Below are 20,282 nucleotides of genomic sequence, written 5' to 3'. Positions count from 1 at the left end.
TCATGTGTTTCTGTTAAACTGTTTGAATTCTGTTTGAATTACGTTGTCGCTTGCAATTAGGTCCCATATCACTCCCATGTTAAAATCCTTACACTGACGTCTGGTTGTGTACAGATATCAGTTTAAAATCCTCACTTTTAAGTTCATATTTTTACAAGGTGAGGCCACCACCTATATCGCGGAGCTTTTTCAACCTTCAAACTCTAAACAGGATCCTCAGAGCCAGTGATAGTGGTCTTCTGACTATTCCACGGAGGGGGATCTCGCTTTTCAAACCCTAGCTCCAACACTGTGGAACAGTTTACCTCCCCCACTACACACCATCGACTCTGTGGCTTCATTTAAAAAACAGCTTGAAGCACATCTGTTTAGACAGACATTTGGGTAACGTTCGTGTGTAATATGTTGTTTTGTTTGATACGCTTTTATATTCCCTTGAGAAGCACTTTTTAATAGCTTCATGTCTTAAAAAGCGCTATATAAAAAAAATGGATTAACTTACTTACTCTGGCTGCCAGTAAGCACCAAGGCAAACTTTCATCCCAATCAGCCTTCAGTTTGGTGCAACAAGCATGTAGCAATGATTTAAATGCTGATGGCAGCGTTCTAATGAATCCTTACTTTGACGATGACACACCAATGATTTATGTTTAAAATGAAGTTGTTGGAGAGCCTGTGCAAATAATCTAGAAGTAAAATTAGAGCCTTGATCCCTCTGAATTACTTTGGGAATCCCGAACACAGAAATGAATTGGCTAAAAGCTTAAACTATTCCCTTAGTAGAGCTTTGGGATCAGGATCACATCCAGGTTGTTGTGCTGGTAACTACATAGCAGGGGCTGTTCAGACTTCCTGGGCTGAGAGACAGATTAAGCTGAGTATACTATGTTGACATTTAAAGCTGATATTAGTCCCTGTTGCACTGACATGTGAGATTGTAAAAATGAGAACGTGCCTGTTTTCTTTGACTTGTTGGTCTTTGTGGATGATCCTCAGTTTGAGTTTCTTAGCCTCAAATCCCATTTAGTGTTTAAGATTTTGAATCAAAGGCCAGCTGCAAAAATACTCCTGTTCACAACTTTCAGTCACAAGCTGACACTGAGCCTCTTTAGTAAACCCAACAGCTTTTTAATGTCAAGAGAAGGCTTTTAGCTGCTGCAGAAACGAGTAGATCTGACCCTAGAGGTTCTTTCTTTCATATGCCAACCTTTGTAATGATATTTTTCACAGGCGTTTATCGATTTATCAATGACCTTTTCTCATCAACATCAAAGAAAAAGTCTAGGAATAGGAGGTACTTTATGAACACCCACAGTCTCCCAAACTACCCCTCACCAGACTGTTGTTGTCTAAATCTGAATTGGAAATAATTATTCAAGCTTTTATTTCGGCTTGCTTAGATTATTGTAACAGCTGTTTTCTTTGTTTGAGCCAAAAGAATCGTAACTATCTCCAGTCAGTCCTGCTGCAAGGCTCTTAACAAAGGCATGAAAAAGAGAGCACATTACATAGGTTCCCTTTCAGTCGATTCACTCGGTACAACACATAAGTATGGGATATCACGCCCTCGCGTGTCCTGGCTGAAGAAACCTTTATTCACGCCTTTACGGCAGATGACGTGTGATGACACGCGCAAGGCCCCGCCCGCACATATAGCCGCTGCCATCACCGTCATCCCTCAGTTCTTACGCTCTTCACCTCGCTGAGAACACCTCTGCTGAGTTGGGCTAGCTAGCTACTGCTAGTTAGCTCCGTTGTCTGCCAACTTGAACCTAGCTTAACTGCCCCTGTTGGTGTTAGCCTCCACCGCCCAGCTGGTGCGTAGGCTGCCCGCGGAGCGCTATTTTCAAGTTTTTCTTGTGCAGCGTTTCGCTTTGCGTTTTGGGAATGGACTCCAAACCGAAGCGAGCAAAGCAGAAATCTTCTGTTCGCCCCTGTCCTCAGGGATGTGGTTTCTCTTTGCACGACAGCGACCAGCACGATGCCTGCCCTGTCTGCCTGGGGATCGTCCACGCTAGGAGAGCGTTGACGGAGCCCGAAGCTTGTGCGTTTTGTCGCCAGCTCCGACGCTCGACCCTGGAAAGACGGGTGACGTTTGTGGAAAGAGTGCTGGGACGCTCGGCTGTCGCACGGCATGACCCTCTTCTTTCCGAGTCTGGAGCCCCGGCTTCGTCCGAGTCCGAAGACGAAAATTTTCAGGTCGACGTCCCCGCGATTAGCTGGGCTGACCACATGGAATACGTTGACGGGTTAGCCGATGACGGACCGGAACCATGCAGGAGCGCTGACGGGCTTCAGCCTGGGTTGAAGCCCGCCAGCGCTCCCCAGGAAGACGATGACGTGCTGGACATCGGCCTGGACATCCATGGTTTGTCGGAGGATGAGCAGGAGAGCTCATTGTCGACCCAATATGCCGCCGCTGCTGCGCCGGTCGGCCACGATGACACCTCTCTTTTCCCCCTGTTTCGCCGTGCCGCTGAGAAGCTGCAGGTGGACTGGCCCTCTCCTCCACCAGCTCGGAAGCCGTCGCGGTTTGCGGGTTTTTTCCTTCCACCGGAGCCCGCAACGGCCAAAAACTGCCTCCCCATGTTCCCAGACTTTCTCTGCGAGCTAACAGCGTCATGGGACAAACCTCTGTCTACCCGCGTCACTGTGCCCGGCTATGGACAGTACATGGAATTGGACGGCGCCGAGGGAGCTGGTTTAGCTAACCCACCCCCTATGGAGCCGTCTCTGGCTGCTTATCTGGCCCCGTCCCATAACCATGGTGTCGGTGGCCCCGCAACTCTGCCGTCCAAGCACTGCAGATTCTCGGCCTCGCAGCTGGAGAAGATTTATCGGGCTCAGGCCGGCACCGCTCGAGCCATGAGCTCCGTCACCATGCTCCAGACGTACCAAGCAATGTGCCTGGCGGAGCTTGGATCGCTGGTTCCGGAGGACAGCCCGCTGTCACCTCTTCTTAACGAGGTTAGAGTCACCACGGATTACATCCTCCGTGCGTCTCGCTGTGCAGCGCTCTCCCTGGGCAGAGGGATGGCTTCGACAGTGGTGGCGCAGAGGCACCTGTGGCTGACCCTCTCCGACGTCCCTGATAGAGACAGAGCTGTGTATCTGGACGCACCAGTGTCTGCGGCTGGGTTATTCGGACATTCACTTGAAGCCATTCAGGCTAGATTCGATCTGAGGAAGAAGCAGACGGAAGCTCTGCGCGACATCATCCCCAGACGCCAGCCCCAGCCCAAGCCCACTGCTAGCTCTCACAGGCCCGCCGCTCCTCTGACAGCTGGCAAGAGACCGGCGCCCACTGCTGGAGTGGGAGGGCCGCCGGCGAGAGCACGTACTCCGGCCCGAGCTCCACGCCAGTCGGCCTGGGGCAAAGGCCCTCCCCCGGGCCCCCGACGGGACCCGACCCCCGGGAGGAAGAAGCCTCAGCCCTCCTAGCTGTGATTGCGAGTGGGGAAGGGATCCGGCAGCAGGGAGACGCTGCTCTTACCCCTCTGTTGCCGCACAAGAGGTGCCGCTTAAGTTCTGTTCAGGTTGTCAGCCCCAGAAGGCGCTGCACTTCCCTATCGCGGTCTCCCAAGCACATAACCCCTGCACACGGTTCAGATGTGTTGAATGTTCAAGCGACCACATCGAGTGTTCCCGCTGTTTTTCATTGTTATGCCCCGGAAAAGGTGCACCCAACAAAATGTATAAATGTACATGTTCCCATGTTGCAATCAATAAAGAGTGTTGTTTACTCTCAAACAATCTCAAATGCTCAACCTGCAGGCGAAATGAGCCAGGTCAGGCAGGGGATGCAGTCCCCTGCAGACACACTGGGGGGCGACGGCGCCCCGCCGTCAGTGCTGCAGGCCAGCCGGCTGGCTGCTCACTTCCCTCAGTGGCGCGCTTGCGCCCCCTCTCCGTGGGTGCTGCAAACCGTTGCCATGGGTTACCGGTTGCAGTTCCGGGTCAAGCCGCCTCGTTTCCAAAGAGTCGTGAACACGATTGTCAACCCCGAGGCAGCCTTGGTACTCAGAGAGGAAATACAGGCGCTATTACAGAAGAGAGCAATACGGGTGGTCCCCGCTTCGGAGACGGACAAAGGTTGGTACAGCCGTTATTTTGTCATTCCGAAGAAAGGGGGAGGGCTTCGTCCCATCCTCGACCTGCGAGTCTTGAACACGTACCTGCGAACGTACAGGTTCAAGATGTTAACACTCAGACAGCTCCTGAGTGCAGTCGGCCCGGGAGATTGGTTTGCGACAATCGATCTAACAGATGCTTATTTTCATGTCGCTATACACCCGAAACACAGGCAGTTTCTGAGGTTTGCATTCGAGGGCGTAGCCTACGAATACCTAGTGCTGCCGTTCGGGCTGTCGCTCGCTCCCCGCACCTTTACGAAATGTGCCGAGGCAGCGCTAGCGCCCCTCAGGAAGAGGGGCATCCGCATCTTGGCCTACCTGGACGACTGGGCTCTCGTGGCTTGCTCCAGAGAACAGGCGGAGACGCAGCTGTCGCGGGTTCTGTCACACATTCAGACACTGGGGTTCTCTGTGAACTTTCAGAAGAGCTCGCTAATCCCAGGTCAACAGATCGCTTTTCTCGGTCTGGAAATATGCTCTCTTTCCAGCCGCGCACGGTTGTCAGAGCACAGAGTGGCCGCGTTTCATCGCTGCCTCGCTCAATTTCAGCTGGGACGCAGACTGCGTTTCCAGACGATATTGCGCTTGTTGGGCATGATGGCATCTATGATCGCCGTAGTGCCGCTTGGGCTGTTGAAAATGAGAGCGTTTCAACGCTGGACTCTCTCTCACCGTTTGTGTGCTTCGCGTCACCTCCGGAGGAGGCTGCCGGTAACTGCGTCTTGCATGCTAGCTCTCCGTCCTTGGAGGGAGCCCGGGCTACTGCACCAGGGCTCTCGGATTGGGAGGGTGTTGTTTCGCAAGGTGGTGTCCACAGATGCTTCCCTAAGTGGGTGGGGAGCGCTGTGCGAGGGTGCGTCAGTGAGAGGGATCTGGTCCGCGGCTCAGCGCCAGCTGCACATCAACCACTTAGAGCTGTTAGCAGTGTTCTTAGCTCTAAAGCGTTTCCGTCCAGTCCTGCAGGGCCAGCATGTCTTAGTCAGGACGGACAATTCAACAGTGGTGTCTTATATAAACAGGCAGGGAGGAACACGCTCTCTTCCCCTGTTGCAGCTGTCTCGCTCTCTGCTGTTATGGTGCAGTGTTCATTTTCTGACTCTGAGAGCCACCCATGTCCCGGGCCACCTGAACCTGGGGCCGGACCTTCTCTCCAGGGGGGGTCCTCTGGTGAGAGAATGGAGGTTACACCCTTCAATAGTGGCTCAGATTTGGGATCTATTTGGCGAGGCGCAAATAGATCTTTTTGCTTCCAGGGTGAATGCTCACTGCCCCCTGTACTTCTCCATAATCGACCACGATGCACCCTTGGGCTTGGACGCGCTAGCGCACCAATGGCCAGACGTGCTCCTGTATGCATTTCCCCCAGTGGAAATGATATCTCCAATTCTGGAGAGGGTGCGTCGACATTCCCTCTCTCTGATCCTGGTGGCCCCTTGGTGGCCCGCGAAGTCGTGGTATGCAGAAATAATCAGCCTGCTTGCAGCAAGTCCTTGGCAGCTTCCTCTCCGCAGGGATCTCCTCTCTCAGGCGGGGGGGGAAGTGTTTCATCCGCGCCCGGATCTGTGGCACCTTCATGCTTACCTGCTGAGAGGTTAAACTTGGTTGCTAAGGGTCTGCCACCTAGTGTGGTAGCGACGATTCAGAGCGCCAGGGCCTCGTCTACTAGAGGCTTGTATGCTTACAAATGGCGAGCCTTCGAGCGATGGTGCCAGGTCCGCCACACTCTCCCATTTCAGTGCTCTATTGTGGATGTTTTGACATTCCTGCAGGAGCTGTTGGATAAAGGCCTTTCGTTTTCGACGATCAAGGTTTATTTAGCGGCTATATCTGCTTGTCATATCGGTTTTGACGGGGTGACACCAGGTGCGCATCCCCTCGCCGTGCGTTTTCTGAAAGGGGTTCGCCGGCTGAGGCCCGTGCTTAAGTCCAGTGTCCCGGCTTGGGACTTGTCTTTGGTGCTGGAGGCCCTTTGTGGCCCTCCGTTTGAACCCGTTGAGTCGGTAGATATGAAACTTCTTTCGTATAAGACCGCATTACTTCTCGCTTTGGCCTCGGCGAAGCGAGTGGGGGACCTTCATGCGCTGTCTGTGCATCCTGCCTGCACACAGTTTTCTCCTGATGGCCGCAAGGTCGTATTGCGTCCGAATGCCGCCTATCTTCCCAAGGTCATGCCTGCATCTTATAGTTCAATGGAGTTTGAGTTGCTGAGCTTTTGCTCCCCTCCTTTTGAATCTGAGGAGCAGAGGAGGGTGCATTCTCTTTGTCCGGTGCGTGCACTACGCACCTACATTGAGCGCACTCGGGATGTGCGTTTGTGTGACCAGTTGTTTGTCTGCTTCGCTAATCCGAATAGAGGTAGGGCTCTGTCCAGACAGAGGCTGTCCCACTGGATTGTAGAAGCTATCTCGCTGGCATACAGCACCGGAGGTTTTGCGTTGCCCCACGGGGTGGGAGCTCATTCCACCAGGGGGATGGCGACCTCATGGGCTCTTTTTAGAGGGGTGCCTGTGGCTGATATTTGTGCAGCGGCTAATTGGGCGTCGCCGCACACTTTTGTGCGGTTTTATCGGTTGGACGTTACAGCCCCTTCGGTGGCTCATGCTGTCCTTTCTGCTGGGTCTACCACTCACTAAGGATGTGGTGGTCCCGTTCCGGTTCGGTGGCTGCTCTGCGGGGCGTGTATATAGGTCCCATACTTATGTGTTGTACCGAGTGAATCGACTGAAAGGGAACGATTAGTTATGTCTATAACTTCTGTTCCCTGAAGGAGAGGAACGAGGTACAACACAGGGTGGCCCCACTGAGCAGTTGGCTCGGTGAAGAGCGGCTATCGAACTGAGGGATGACGGTGATGGCAGCGGCTATATGTGCGGGCGGGGCCTTGCGCGTGTCATCACACGTCATCTGCCGTAAAGGCGTGAATAAAGGTTTCTTCAGCCAGGACACGCGAGGGCGTGATATCCCATACTTATGTGTTGTACCTCGTTCCTCTCCTTCAGGGAACAGAAGTTATAGACATAACTAATCGTTTTCTTCTCATTACACTGGCTTCCAGTACATTATAGAATTCACTTTTAGTGCTGACTATTAAAGCTCTGAGTCGTGACGCTCCTGCCTACATCTCTGATCTGTTAGAACCCCACCCTCCCTCTCACAGCCTGGGATCATCTAATCAAAGGCTGTTGGTGGTCCCACAAGCACGTTTTAGGATCAAAGGAGTCATATCTTTTAGAGCAGTGGCCCCCAGGTTGTGGAATGCTTTGACTCCACCTTTAGGTTTTTTAAAAAGCAGCTAAAGACTCATTTATTTAGACTAGCTTCTAAATGGATTTGTGCTGTATGATGATGATGTATGTTTTATGTACATCTGTGTGATACTATTGTGAACCACTTTCACCTCTCCTGTCCTGTCTTTCTTATCTTTCTCCATTTCCATGTGATGTTAGCTCCCTTTCTTCTCTCTCCCTGTGAAAAACAGCAGCTGAACCTTTAGCTAGCAAAAACGAAAACACCGTCCCACTTTTAACCCCTGAGTTTTAAACACGTCGTCTCTTTTTATGCGACAACCTCTGGTGAGTAATATAAGAAACAAGACTGCCTTTCATGTGTTTCTGTTTAGGCTCAAATCTATTTAACGGTTGGAGGTTTTCTCGGTGTTCATCAGTCACTCATCTGTGTGTATGTGGCACTGTGGCTTAGTTGGTTAAAGTGCCTGTCTAGTAAGTATTAACACTAGAAAACAGGAGATCCTGGGTTCAACTCCCAGCAGTGCCTAAAACATAGTAGTTTTGTCTGTTCTCAGTCATCCAGGGCCTGTTAGTCTAAGGAGCTTTGAAAGATGAGTGTCCGGATTCCTTTAAGGGACACATCCCACTGGTGTATAAATACCTGGGACTCTCCACCGTTTCATTTTAGCAAGGGTCTCAAACTCACGGCTTACCTCCCTCCTACTTGGGGCCCGTATATTGACCTGAAGAAATATAATGCAGTTTGGCCATTGAAGTTACTTTTGTTGTTATGGAGGGTTTGTTTGTTGTTGAGTGCAATGTTAAAATAAGTTCTTTAAAAAGCACAAAATGATTTAATATGAAGGCAATATGAGCAGAGAGCACAAACTTGTTGAGGGATTGGCTGTTAGTTCAGTGTGAGAGTTATTTGTAAAGAAAACTATTTTCATTAGCAGTCAAAACTAACGTGTAAACTTAGAGACCATTTTGACGTTTGACCAGAGTGCTCTCTCGGCTGCAGCGTAATATTATAATCCACTTCAAAAGACACTCATCACATGTTTATAGTTTTTTAAAAACTTCAATGACACTGGCCAGAAAGAGAGTACCAAGTTGTTTGTTTGGTAGTTCAGCGAAAGGCTTCAGTTAATTAAGAGTGTGAAAATAATTAATTCAGCTTTGCAGTTTTGTCTTGTTATTCAATATTTGAAAATAAAAAACCAACACAACACTAGATTTTTGGAAATATTTGTGGATGTTTTCTACTTGGCCAAGGCCAATGAGGTCATTCATATCAGATCTCTTAGCGGCCCCTAAATCAGTTACTATGGGAACATGTGTGATTTGCAGCTGTAGAGAACATCTCACTGATTGCTGGATTAAATAGAGGCTAAACAACATTTTGGTCATGTAGACAACATATGGGCTCGTCCGGGATTTGAACCCGGGACCTCTCGCACCCTAAGCGAGAATCATACCCCTAGACCAACGAGCCACATGAAAATATGCAGTCTTTTCCAAAAGTCACATATCAGAGCAAATAAAGCGGCATGTATGAAAGATTGTCTTGAAAGCTACCAGTCAAAAGTTTTATCTACAATATAGAAAAACCCTGACAATGTGTGTCCAAAACTGAAGACGTCAAATAAATGAAGCAAGAAATATGGAATCATGTACCATCAAAAAGAATGATAAATAACTAAATATGTTTTAAATTTTAGATTCCTGGAAGTAGCCACGCTTTGCTTATTTTACAGTGCCACAAACCCTCAGCCTTCTCTCAATGAGCATCATGATATATGAAATGGTTTTCACTTCACAGATGTGCCTTTTTAGGGTTCATTTGTAGGATTTCTCTTTAGCACATTTTCACATGAACGTCATACATCACCCAGAAAAGCATCAATCACAAACCTATACTCTGCGTTTTTTCAGCTCGCTGCAGATGTTTGACCGGCCCATGCCACCAAGCATCAGCCATTATAAATTCAACCTCAGTGATTTCCACCCTGCTATTAATGTTAACAAGCTCGGGCTTCACAGTGCAAATTTTAAAAGAGAGCGGAGAGCCTTGCCAACAGCTCCTTAAGCTCTAATTGGAGAGTACAGTTGTATAAACATGCAATTAGACTTAAATAACATATCTGAAGAATTTAATTGTGGGATGAAAAAAAAAACGATTTAGATATCAATGAGTTTTTAAGGATACTTCAAGTTAGGCAAATGAAAAATGAGTGAAGTGAAGAATAACATGGATTAAAATACAAGTGTTGCTCTTTATTAACCTGTTGCATTGGCGAATCAATGTTAGCTATACAGGTGAACAAACTCAGAGTGGGTAGAGTGAGGCTTTGTTACACCTTCTCTCTGAACACATCACCAGGTAATTTTATCAGCGCAAGCTCATCTAAAAATGTCAATAACTGATCAAATGAACCAGGACAATGAGGAGAGTCATGAAGTTTATTAGAAATAACCAAATGAAATCATACAAAAGCAGCCTGTGTGAGTGACTTTTTTCAAGATCACTACACACGCACACCCATTTCCTGCTCAAAAGTACTCCACAACTAAAACTCTCCACCAACTACTAACTTTGGTTATGGAGTTGATAAACAAATGTATTCATACATAATAATAATAATATGGATCTGTGTGCACAACTCTGTTCACAACAATCCCAATTTGTACTCCACCATCATGTGTGGCTCACCCATCACTTCACTGTGGGCTGGATCTACAAAGGAAAAAGACAAAAGCACAGTATAAGCCATGGTTTCACGTCGTCACACATATCACTGAAGGTGTAAAAGGGAAGGACAAGGTTCCCACCGTTGAGGACGTCTTCAAATCCAATGGACTCATCGCTGTTTCGCAGCGTATCGAGAGCCAAATTTGAGCTCTGTAGGAATGGGAGACGCTGGATCTGGAGGGAAGAAACAGTTGGTGTCAGGACTGAGAAGGAGAAAAACAAAACAAAACACGAGAACACCTGAAAAAGGACTGCAGCTACCTGTCGGGCCGCCCTGTACTCCATTTGCAGTTTTAAAGGAGCGTGAAGACCCTGGATGTTTCTGAGTGTTGAGAAATTCATCTTATCCTGGTTCAATTGGAACTGCTCATGGAGAAACAGAAAACAGTGAGATACCCACAGAAACGTATTTTTACTACTTGCACTTTGTGTCTATTGTGATTAAACTGAGCTGCATTTGACAAAACAGTAATTTTTATAGTAAAACCAAGCACAGAACACAAATACCATTTAAGCCTTTCATGAAAACCGCATTAATTGGTTTAATGACTCACATTTTTTTCTGACAGCTCCAGCGGGTGGCTTGGAAGCAGTTCATTCTTAACACTGGTAAATCTGTTTAATAAAAGTAGAAGAGAAAAAAACAGTATTACGAAAAGCACATTGTTCTTTATTTGGGGGCTAATACAAAAATGTGTTTTTGGAGATTACCATGCAACAGAGTTTTATTTTTAACAGTTTCTCACCCACTACGGAGGGAGTCCTGCACTCCGTAAGCTCCCTGTGGAGAGAACCCAGCCACAGGTACACTGTCCTTAAGCTGAGAGCGAAGTCCTCTGGAATTCTGTAGTCCACATCAAAGACATACATAAACCATTTACATTTGATAACACTTAGCTAATGGCTATCTAATGTAGCTAATAGCAACAAATACTGGAAGTTGTATTTATCTAAGGGACCTTGTGGCTAACCTAAGCGCTAGCTGGCATTAGCTCGAGTGACTAATCAAATTCACAGCTACTCAGTTTGGGCACGGTTAAAGACAAACAACTTCACCACCGAGACTTCAAATGATCACACAGATTATAAAGCAGAGAGAGTACGCAACAACAAGGTTTAAGATATTTAAAAATATGGTATAGGGATTAAAAACGCTATCATACCATTGTCACTTCGTTTGTTCCCCTTTCCTTTCGATACACTGCTGTATCCGGTAACGTCTCGTTTTGATGACGACACATCCGCTGATAGCTTATGTACAGGATCACGTCTTTCCAGTTAAACAGACAATGGTGTGCTGTACAATATGTAAAGTATACGAAATCAATTCGTTATCACTTAATTGAAGATATAAACATGAACTCTATGCCAACTTCGTATGGGGGAATGATTATGATCATGATGATAAATACGTATGCGTCCTCTATGCTTAATGTGAGGGGGTATAGCTCAGTGGTAGAGCATTTGACTGCAGATCAAGAGGTCCCCGGTTCAAATCCGGGTGCCCCCTGTTTTTCAGTTTTGCGTTAGTCATTTGCAAAACTTTAATTTGTCACCTTAATGACAAGTAAAGCTTTTGGAATTTAATGATAATAATAATAATAATAATAACAGCCAGAATACAAGTAAGGCTGACCTTTAAAATGCACTTCTCTCTACAGTGCTACAGTGTGTTATCACAATGAGCTGAACACCCTCAGATATCAAGTTAAGAAACACAAAAGGCATAAATACAGTTAGGACCAGTTGGGATTGTCATTTTGCCTTCATATACCACCAGCATATATTTGAAATTGAACAGTCAAGATACAAACACACAGGATATCAGCTGTATGTTGATTTGCAGATGTTCATCATCAGCAGCAATTTTTGGCAGTCTGACTGTCTGGAATTCGGAATGTGGTTTAACACAATGTTACTGTAACAAACTATAGTCTACACACTAACAAGTCACTCATCTGTGTCTATGTGGCACTGTGGCTTAGTTGGTTAAAGTGCCTGTCTAGTAAGTATTAAACTAGAAAACAGGAGATCCTGGGTTCAACTCCCAGCAGTGCCTAAAACATAGTAGTTTTGTCTGTTCTCAGTCATCCAGGGCCTGTTAGTCTAAGGAGCTTTGAAAGATGAGTGTCCGGATTCCTTTAAGGGACACATCCCACTGGTGTATAAATACCTGGGACTCTCCACCGTTTCATTTTAGCAAGGGTCTCAAACTCACGGCTTACCTCCCTCCTACTTGGGGCCCGTATATTGACCTGAAGAAATATAATGCAGTTTGGCCATTGAAGTTACTTTTGTTGTTATGGAGGGTTTGTTTGTTGTTGAGTGCAATGTTAAAATAAGTTCTTTAAAAAGCACAAAATGATTTAATATGAAGGCAATATGAGCAGAGAGCACAAACTTGTTGAGGGATTGGCTGTTAGTTCAGTGCGAGAGTTATTTGTAAAGAAAACTATTTTCATTAGCAGTCAAAACTAACGTGTAAACTTAGAGACCATTTTGACGTTTGACCAGAGTGCTCTCTCGGCTGCAGCGTAATATTAAAATCCACTTCAAAAGACGCTCATCACATGTTTATAGTTTTTTAAAAACTATTTAAAACTAACAAAAAATGTCACACAGTGATGTCTACTTATATGACAGACTAACAAAGACTGTAAACAACTGCAAGTTTCAGACTTTATTAAAGTGAATACTGTGACAATAACAGTGTGGCACACTCCACTTCGAGACTGCACAGTTTTAACATAAATCATGTTTGTTCTGCTGCGTTTTCATCAGCGAGCTTGTGTGGATCTAACCTGGGTGGGTGAGAAGGGCCATCTGTAGGAGATACTATGAGAAAAAGGTGATGAAGAAAAAAGGAAGACAGAATAGCATGAGACTGGATTATCAGGATAATGCAAAGACTTCCAAAGCTACATACATGATGTTGCCATGTTAGCTGTCAATTTAAAAAAAATCAGATGGCAGCACAGAATACAGTATTTAGGGAATATTTTTACCTTTGCTCAGCTCAGAGGAGTAACTGCAGGCCAAATGTCTCCATTCCTCCATATACCTGCACAGGCAAGAGAGGAAAATTCATACGGGGGGCATCCCATGATGCAGGAAATTATGAGAAAGATTACAAATGCCACAAACATTCTAATCAGAGTGCCTTACTCCTCGAAGTTTAGAGTGTTGGTCCAGGCCAGCAGCTCATCCAGCTCCCATTCCAGTATTTCATCATCTCCTTTCTTTTCAACTGTCTCCATCAATTCCTGGGCGGAACTCTCCACCAGGGCCGCCATGTGTCTGTGCTCTGCATGATCCTGCAGATGACCCTCTTTATACCTGTATGTAAGGAACAGGAGTGACAGCTCATTTAACACAATTAAAACAACACATCATTATGTGTTTGTTAGCAAAGATGTGATTCTATAAGGGGGAGGTTTCTATCACTATTAATAAGTAACAGACACAAACTTCAGATTGCATGTGCATTATTGTGATCACTGATGCTACAGTGGTTTGCTCACCAACTGTTTCATTTCACAAAAACATAAAGCACTTACATCTGCTTCAGCCATTCAATTTTCTTTCTTTTCCTCCAACTCTCTAAATCTTGCTTCCGCTGCAACTTGGAGTAATGAAAGTCCATTTTTTTGTCAGCACTGATCTCTGCAGGCTCACGTGCCAAAACCACCTAAGAGAGAAGACGAAGCAAAAAAACCCGAAAACAGACTTGCAGAACTTCGGCTTTTAGAGGCTTCCTGTTAAACAGCATTTGTAAACTTGCTGTAGCTCTTTGGCTCCCTGTTTCTAAACAAATGGCAGAACTTGACTAAAGCAGAACAGAAAATCATTTTTGTTCCTCACCTTGTTACAGAACAGCCTCCAACTATTGTTCTCCATGCGCTTGTACCAACCTGATCGGTCATCCTTTGCGACAGCTGGGCCTTTGTTGGTCTTCTGGGCCACAAGCTTCCTACGACTTTGCTTGGTGTAGTCTTTTGGGCTGCCTGCACACACATCTGTAATTGGCCGATGGGTGAAGATCTTGTAATAAATATCAGGAGGAAAGTTGATCTAAAATGGCAGAGAGGTTAGCCTTAGAGAGGAAGGCATGTCTCTAATATTATATTCATATAGCTCCTGAGTGATCTATTCCTGACCTAAACTATTTCCTCTCTGAGTTCTTACCCCTCCAAGTCGAAATCTGATAAATACTCCAGCTGCAGCATCCAGCAGTTCGGCCTGCCACAACAAAATCACATTTCATTTTGTTTGATTTGGTTTTATTTCATAGGGGTTGCAATTTCCATTACCTCTCGAGGATTGACAGTTTTGAGGATGGTCTTTGGATCCTGCTGTTTGCAGTAGAAAATCAACTCTTTGAAATACCTGAAGACTTCACTGGCCTGCAATTTGGGTAGATTTAAAAAAAAAGCTGTTACTACAATTGTGCACATATGTGAGTCTGTGTTCCCATAGCAGTAGTAGTAGATGTTCCTACCATATATCCTCTCCAAGTCTTCTGAATTATTCTGGCTGCCACCTCCTGCAGTGTCCCTTGTTGGGGCTCGTCCTCCTGCAAGCTACAGAAGAGGAAACATGAGAAGGAAGGACAAAGAGACCGATTACTTTTTACATTACAATATATTGCATAATGTGTCTTATGATGAGTTCTACTGATGAGAGAACCAACAGTGGGAATATTTACTCTGATTTAGATACTTATTTTTCATATAATCTGGTGGTATGCACTTTTATTTCATTCAAATTATAGTCATTTTAATTGACTTCATATTGCTAATTCACCACACTTTTTTCTTTAGGAGGAATTAAGTTGGGTTTTTTTAATGTATGTTTTCCATTACTTTTAACAAACTGTTAAGGTTAAATGTTATTTTATAGATTAGGACTTTACATATAAAAATGTGCAGCCATTTTCTAAAATATCATACACAGCAGCACATTTGTTGCCTATTAAATAGCCTTAGTAATACTATGCAGATAGCTTGTGGTATAGGTCCAACATAAAGTCTAATAATAACTCACTCAAGAAATTTCTGACATAGCATATTACTGTGATAAAATACAAATTGGGTTTTCTGTGTGTGTGTATGTATCAATAAAACGGCATAAAAACTTCTGCATAATGGAAAAGTCATAAAAAATGTTGTCCCATTATATACAATACAAAAACAACTTGATTTAAAGTTTGCAATTTATCTGGGAACAAAGGCATCAAACAGCTAACGTTAGCTAACTTAAGCCAGGGAAATAAAATATACAGTATTTACATTGTGTGATACACACGTGACTTCTTATCACATGCAAACGTCATTGTGATGTAAAATATACATCACCTCATGACTGCTGCCAATTACTCTCTAAACATATCAGCTGATGGCAGCAGATGTTTTGAAAATATCTCAGTAGGTTACTTGGCAACGTAACCTGACATTAATTAGTCTTCCGGGAAATACTTTCAAAATAAAATGTTCTTTTGCTCAGTTGTATTACTTAACGGCTGGACATAGACGTTCACTATAAGTCAAGACCAAGACTGAAAACCACGTCACGTTTAGAGCCATTTAAACCACCTTTCTTCCCCATTCAGATGCTCAGTTTGACCTTCAATAGACCATGTCTACAAGCCTAAAGCACTGAGTTGCTGCCATGATTAGGTGATTAGATATCTGCATTAACGACTTATTGAACAGGCATACCTAATATAGTGGCAGATGAGTGTAGTTTTAATATCACTGACCATTAGATGGAGCTCTTTTACAAGTAACCCCGGCTTCTCTGGTTTTTCCACCACTCTTATGGTTGACATTAATCTTTAGTATGCATATATTTTCTGAAACTTTAGACTCTAACTATATGCCAAATCCTTAATACAATTTCACAACTTTCCATTAGTTGGGATTTGTTTATTTTTGTCACAAAAGGTGGACACGTCCATTAAATATGAATGTTTGAACAGACTTGTACCCACAAAATGAGCAATACCAGTACCAGCACTCACATACACATACTGAATCAGAAAGGAACTTTTCAAATCTCTAATGAGTAATGTTCTTTTCTCTCAGCCTCTTGACTTGAACAGCCAGGCCAGGCAGCAAGACCCTGTGTTTCTTAGTCCACCCACTCAATTAGTTTGTCAGATAGCGAGGCACAGATTCATCACCCAGCTGTGTGGGATTTCTCCATGGTAATAAGAAACTGCAGCAAATCAGAGCTCTTAATGTTGAGGTGACTTCATGCATTAGCACTAAAAGTCTACCAGAGCCCAGAGCCTGCGCATGAGATTTTATTTCAAATACAGCATACTGAAAGAAATTTAGGAACCCAAAAGCCAAAAAATTGCAGAATTGCCTTGTTTTATCTTGACGGTGCAAAGACAGGTGCTTTCATGAGTCACTGTCTCGACACTATCAAACCAACTCCACCAAACCCAAACGAATCAATCACATTCACACATAAAGATGAGACATTTATATTTCACTTTCTGCTCCTTCAGTTTCATACTAAACATTTAAATAAGAAGTGAATTGCCTGCAGGCGGGCAGAATTTCTCAGCACTCTTTCTATATTTATTAGCTGCTGAATATTCAAACATGCATTTGTGGTCTATATATCACCCAGACTCCAGTCCTGTTTGCTTTCCAGATAAACTGTCCGCATAGCTGTGGACGAGAACATTTGTAGATATGAATTGCTAACTAGACAGATGTCCTTTATGCAAATAGGCACAGAATGCATTTCCCAACCAAAGCCTGTGGGCATGTAGCAAAACTCATTTCACATGTATTCAAAGCAGGAGTCTATTTCTTTTCTCTCTGTGGGGGATGTGCTGTCACTATGATTCCTAACAAGGACAGATATTTTTATATTAGCTAGGCTGGTTTTTAGGGTGAATACTCAAGATATATTAAGATGCCTTTATTATTAGTCCCACGAGTGGGAAATTGGAATTGGAGATAGTTTCAACACAGTTTGGATTCCTGAGTATGTATTGGAATTGTTGATATTTGGCCTAACCCTGTGATTTGACTGAAATTTGTGTTGCAAAGGCATAAGTCACACTACATTATAATAGCATGTAAAAAAAGTACTTGACTGTTAAATCTGAAGTTTGCCTTTCTGATGATACAACTCTCCTCCATTCTGCTTTGTTGACACCTTTGTGCTTCATAGCTGCTAACTGAAGCATTGACAAGAAGTTTGTCAAAATGAAGAAAAAAATATCTATATCTTGATGCAAGAGTATATGTCAACAGGCTTAGGTGATAAGAATTTTGTTATTTCTACAAACTGAATCTAAAGTGCTCCTTAATTCACCCCAGTACCTCATGGTTAATGACTTTGAAAAAGCACAAAAACCTATTTTTGCTATGTCGGAATACTAAATAAGAAGCTCTTTCTAGTCTGCTCTTTGACTAGGAGCATTTCCACTCTTAATTTACAAACTTCTAATAATTATGTTATTTCAAAGAAGCTTTCTCTTGTAATTTTAAACATACCATTCAGCTAACATTTTTATCTATGATTTTATTTTGAAAACCTGTCATGAACTGCTGGAACACCAGTGTTACTGTTCACTGCAATCTGTAAAGTTAACTGTAAAGCATTGTGGTGGTAGCATCATGCACTGGAGCTGGCGTTTTGTTTGCCAGTGGTACTGGTATAGTGCAAAAAAGTAATATAACAAAGAAGAAGGAGGACGTTTTTATTATTCTATCGACTTCAACAAGTCATATCAGCAGCAAAAGGGTTGAAACTAGGGCAGAACTGAGTGCTCCAACAGGACAATGAACCCAAACACACATCAAAACTGGTCTTGGAATGGATAAAGAAGGCTAACTTTAAGCTTCTTGAATGGCCTCACCAAAACTCGACCTCGACTGTACTGAAAATTTGTGGACTGGGCTTAAAAGCTGGGAACTCTACTAATTTTGCCAAGAGCGGTCAATTATCCTGCCAGAATCACACTGACTTGCAACTTCTTAATGGAAACCAAAATAAGTATTACTGGGAGTGTATGTATGTATATATTTGACATATATATTTGTATCTGTCTGTAGTCCCAGCCTGCTTCAAAATGGCCACCATCGTCCCTGTACCCAAATCCTCCACCATCTCCTCATTGAACGACTGGCGACCTGTAGCCCTGACCCCCATCGTAAGCAAATGCTTCGAGAAGCTGGTCAGGGACTTCATCTGCTCTGCACTACCCGACTCACTGGACCCTCTACAGTTCGCATACCGCCACAACAGGTCCACTGATGGTGCCATAGCCCTGACACTACACACTGCCCTGTCACACCTGGAGAAGAGAGACGCGTATGTGAGAATGCTGTTTGTAGATTACAGCTCAGCATTCAATACCATCGTTCCCTCGAAGCTGGACAGGAAACTGCAGGATCTAGGACTGAGCAGCTCCCTCTGCAGCTGGATCCTTAGCTTCCTGTTTGACAGATGCCAAGTGGTCAGACTGGGCAGCATCACCTCATCCCCCATCACACTGAACACTGGTGCTCCACAGGGGTGTGTACTGAGCCCTCTCCTGTACTCACTCTACACCTACGACTGCACAGCCACTAACAGCTCCAACATCATTGTGAAGTTTGCGGACGACACTACAGTGGTGGGTCTTATCACCAACGGTGATGAGACGGCTTACAGGGAGGAGGTCAGCGCCCTGACCCACTGGTGTCAAGACAACCATCTCACCCTCAACGTCGCAAAGACAAAGGAGTTGATAGTGGACTTCCGGAGGTGCAGAGAAGTACACACCCCCATCACCATCAACGGCGCTGCTGTGGAGAGAGTGAGCAGCTTCCGGTTCCTTGGAGTACATCTGGCTGAGGATCTTACGTGGTCAGTACACACAAACAAAACAGTGAAGAAGGCGCAGCAGCGCCTCTTCTTTCTCAGGAGACTGAAAAGATTCGGCATGAGCCCTCGCATCCTCAGGACCTTCTATCACTGTGCCATTGAGAGCATCCTCACTGGATGCATCACCACCTGGTATGGCAACAGCACCGCCTACAACTGCAAAGCTCTCCAGCGAGTAGTGCGGTGCTCTGAACGGATAATTGGAGGTGAGCTTCCCTCCCTCCAAGACATCTACAGGAAGCGCTGCCTGAGGAAAGCGGGGAGGATCATCAAGGACTCCAGTCACCCCAGCCATAAACTGTTCAGACTGCTTCCATCAGGAAGGAGGTTCTGCAGCATCCGGTCCCGTACCAGCAGACTGAGAGACAGCTTCTTCCATCAGGCCATCAGACTGCTGAACACGTCATAGACACCTCAGCTTCACTACTGGAACTTCAACATTATGCACTACATACTGTACAGTAATGCCGCTGTTTTGCACATATTCAACTCTGTATATTTTATATATTTTATTTATTGTTTACTCTATTTAATTTGTAAAATTTGTAAAATATGTGTACACACACACACACACACACACACACACACACACACACACACACACACACACACGCGTAGAAAAATATTTAGTATACACATCCAGGAATGCATACACTATTATATATTGTACATATATTTATTAGTTTCAGATGTAGCCATTATTGTATTTTGCTTGTTTACATTATTGTATTTTGCACAACTCTGTTGCTTGTGAAGCTCGCACACAAGAATTTCACTCACATGTGCTGTACCAATGTACCTGCACATGTGATGTGACAATAAAAATGATTTGATTTGATTTTTGATTTGTATCTCTACATATACTTGGCCACAGGGGTCTATTTTTATCTTCCCTTTACGTTTCCTATATAAATTTAACCACTAGGTCAAATCAGACTTAAACATATAATAGAGTTCTGCTACTAAGAGGATGAAAAAGAGCTTCATGTCCTGATACCACCAGCGTGTCATCTATTATGTTCTGTGTTGATGAAATTCAGTAGTGCATGTCCAATAGTTTCCTGCAGCTGAATGACTCCAAATCAGAATTAATTAGTATTACGCCAAGTGGCCCAGCATTCGCAGCATTACCATTCTCTTTTCATCTCTTGAAATATTTAACCAGTACTAGACCAGTTCTTTTAACCTTTAATCTAGAAACAATCATACATCCTTTTATCTCCTCTATGCTGCATTATTGCAGCGCTTGTTATTCAAGCATCAGAAGGTGAAACATCA

At 44.5% G+C, this 20,282-nt stretch overlaps 3 protein-coding genes and 4 non-coding genes across 7 annotated transcripts in view; 4 read left to right on the top strand and 3 right to left on the bottom strand.

The window, feature by feature from the left end:
• Positions 1 to 1,887: 1,887 nt before the first annotated feature.
• Positions 1,888 to 5,776, top strand: LOC147322522 (uncharacterized). Its single transcript, XM_086305050.1, has 2 exons — positions 1,888 to 3,242; positions 3,284 to 5,776. The coding sequence occupies exons 1-2, from the start codon at positions 1,888 to 1,890 to the stop codon at positions 5,727 to 5,729; spliced, it is 3,801 nt and encodes a 1,266-aa protein (XP_086161176.1). The 3' UTR covers positions 5,730 to 5,776.
• A 2,041-nt stretch (positions 5,777 to 7,817) lies between these two features.
• On the top strand, positions 7,818 to 7,907 carry trnat-agu (transfer RNA threonine (anticodon AGU)). Its single transcript is given in 2 exon segments — positions 7,818 to 7,855; positions 7,872 to 7,907. It is a non-coding gene; the product is annotated as a tRNA-Thr (tRNA).
• Positions 7,908 to 8,783: 876 nt separating this feature from the next.
• On the bottom strand, positions 8,784 to 8,855 carry trnap-agg (transfer RNA proline (anticodon AGG)). Its single transcript has one exon. It is a non-coding gene; the product is annotated as a tRNA-Pro (tRNA).
• Positions 8,856 to 9,809: 954 nt separating this feature from the next.
• On the bottom strand, positions 9,810 to 11,414 carry pomp (proteasome maturation protein). Its single transcript, XM_086305217.1, has 6 exons — positions 11,276 to 11,414; positions 10,859 to 10,956; positions 10,667 to 10,727; positions 10,374 to 10,475; positions 10,193 to 10,286; positions 9,810 to 10,097 (listed from the first exon to the last, which is right to left on the bottom strand). The coding sequence occupies exons 1-6, from the start codon at positions 11,351 to 11,353 to the stop codon at positions 10,030 to 10,032; spliced, it is 501 nt and encodes a 166-aa protein (XP_086161343.1). The 5' UTR covers positions 11,354 to 11,414; the 3' UTR covers positions 9,810 to 10,029.
• Positions 11,415 to 11,550: 136 nt separating this feature from the next.
• On the top strand, positions 11,551 to 11,622 carry trnac-gca (transfer RNA cysteine (anticodon GCA)). The gene has a single exon. It is a non-coding gene; the product is annotated as a tRNA-Cys (tRNA).
• A 460-nt stretch (positions 11,623 to 12,082) lies between these two features.
• On the top strand, positions 12,083 to 12,171 carry trnat-agu (transfer RNA threonine (anticodon AGU)). The gene is given in 2 exon segments: positions 12,083 to 12,120; positions 12,136 to 12,171. It is a non-coding gene; the product is annotated as a tRNA-Thr (tRNA).
• Positions 12,172 to 12,851: 680 nt separating this feature from the next.
• lg9h11orf65 (linkage group 9 C11orf65 homolog) overlaps positions 12,852 to 20,282 on the bottom strand; it is a 35,242-nt gene continuing 27,811 nt past the window's right edge. The window contains exons 4-11 of the mRNA XM_086305215.1: positions 14,611 to 14,692; positions 14,423 to 14,515; positions 14,298 to 14,351; positions 13,974 to 14,183; positions 13,670 to 13,800; positions 13,278 to 13,448; positions 13,118 to 13,173; positions 12,852 to 12,947 (exon numbers count right to left, since the gene is read on the bottom strand). Coding sequence (XP_086161341.1) covers positions 12,865 to 12,947; positions 13,118 to 13,173; positions 13,278 to 13,448; positions 13,670 to 13,800; positions 13,974 to 14,183; positions 14,298 to 14,351; positions 14,423 to 14,515; positions 14,611 to 14,613 — 801 coding nt within the window. The 5' untranslated portion in view covers positions 14,614 to 14,692 and the 3' untranslated portion in view covers positions 12,852 to 12,864. The remainder of the gene's footprint in view (positions 12,948 to 13,117; positions 13,174 to 13,277; positions 13,449 to 13,669; positions 13,801 to 13,973; positions 14,184 to 14,297; positions 14,352 to 14,422; positions 14,516 to 14,610; positions 14,693 to 20,282) is intronic.

The sequence above is a fragment of the Aulonocara sp. 'chitande type north' Nkhata Bay genome, linkage group LG9 (genome assembly GCF_057382095.1).
Source record: "Aulonocara sp. 'chitande type north' Nkhata Bay isolate Kocher_YH1m ecotype deep benthic linkage group LG9, A_spYH_male_GT1.1, whole genome shotgun sequence".
NCBI classification, from domain to species: Eukaryota; Metazoa; Chordata; class Actinopteri; order Cichliformes; family Cichlidae; genus Aulonocara; species Aulonocara sp. 'chitande type north' Nkhata Bay.
The sequence above is the reverse complement of the archived record's forward strand: the minus strand, read 5'-3'. Positions and strand labels throughout refer to the sequence as shown.

Coding starts and splice junctions, on each gene's coding strand:
- LOC147322522 (XM_086305050.1), top strand. CDS start 1,888: ATGGACTCCAAACCGAAGCGAGCAAAGCAGAAATCTTCTGTTCGCCCC. Junction 3,243..3,283: donor AGACGCCAGCCCCAGCCCAA/GCCCACTGCTAG, acceptor CTCCTCTGACAG/CTGGCAAGAGACCGGCGCCC.
- pomp (XM_086305217.1), bottom strand. CDS start 11,353: ATGTGTCGTCATCAAAACGAGACGTTACCGGATACAGCAGTGTATCGA. Junction 10,476..10,666: donor TGGAGCTGTCAGAAAAAAAT/GTGAGTCATTAA, acceptor CTCCATGAGCAG/TTCCAATTGAACCAGGATAA. Junction 10,098..10,192: donor ATTTGAAGACGTCCTCAACG/GTGGGAACCTTG, acceptor TTTCCTTTGTAG/ATCCAGCCCACAGTGAAGTG.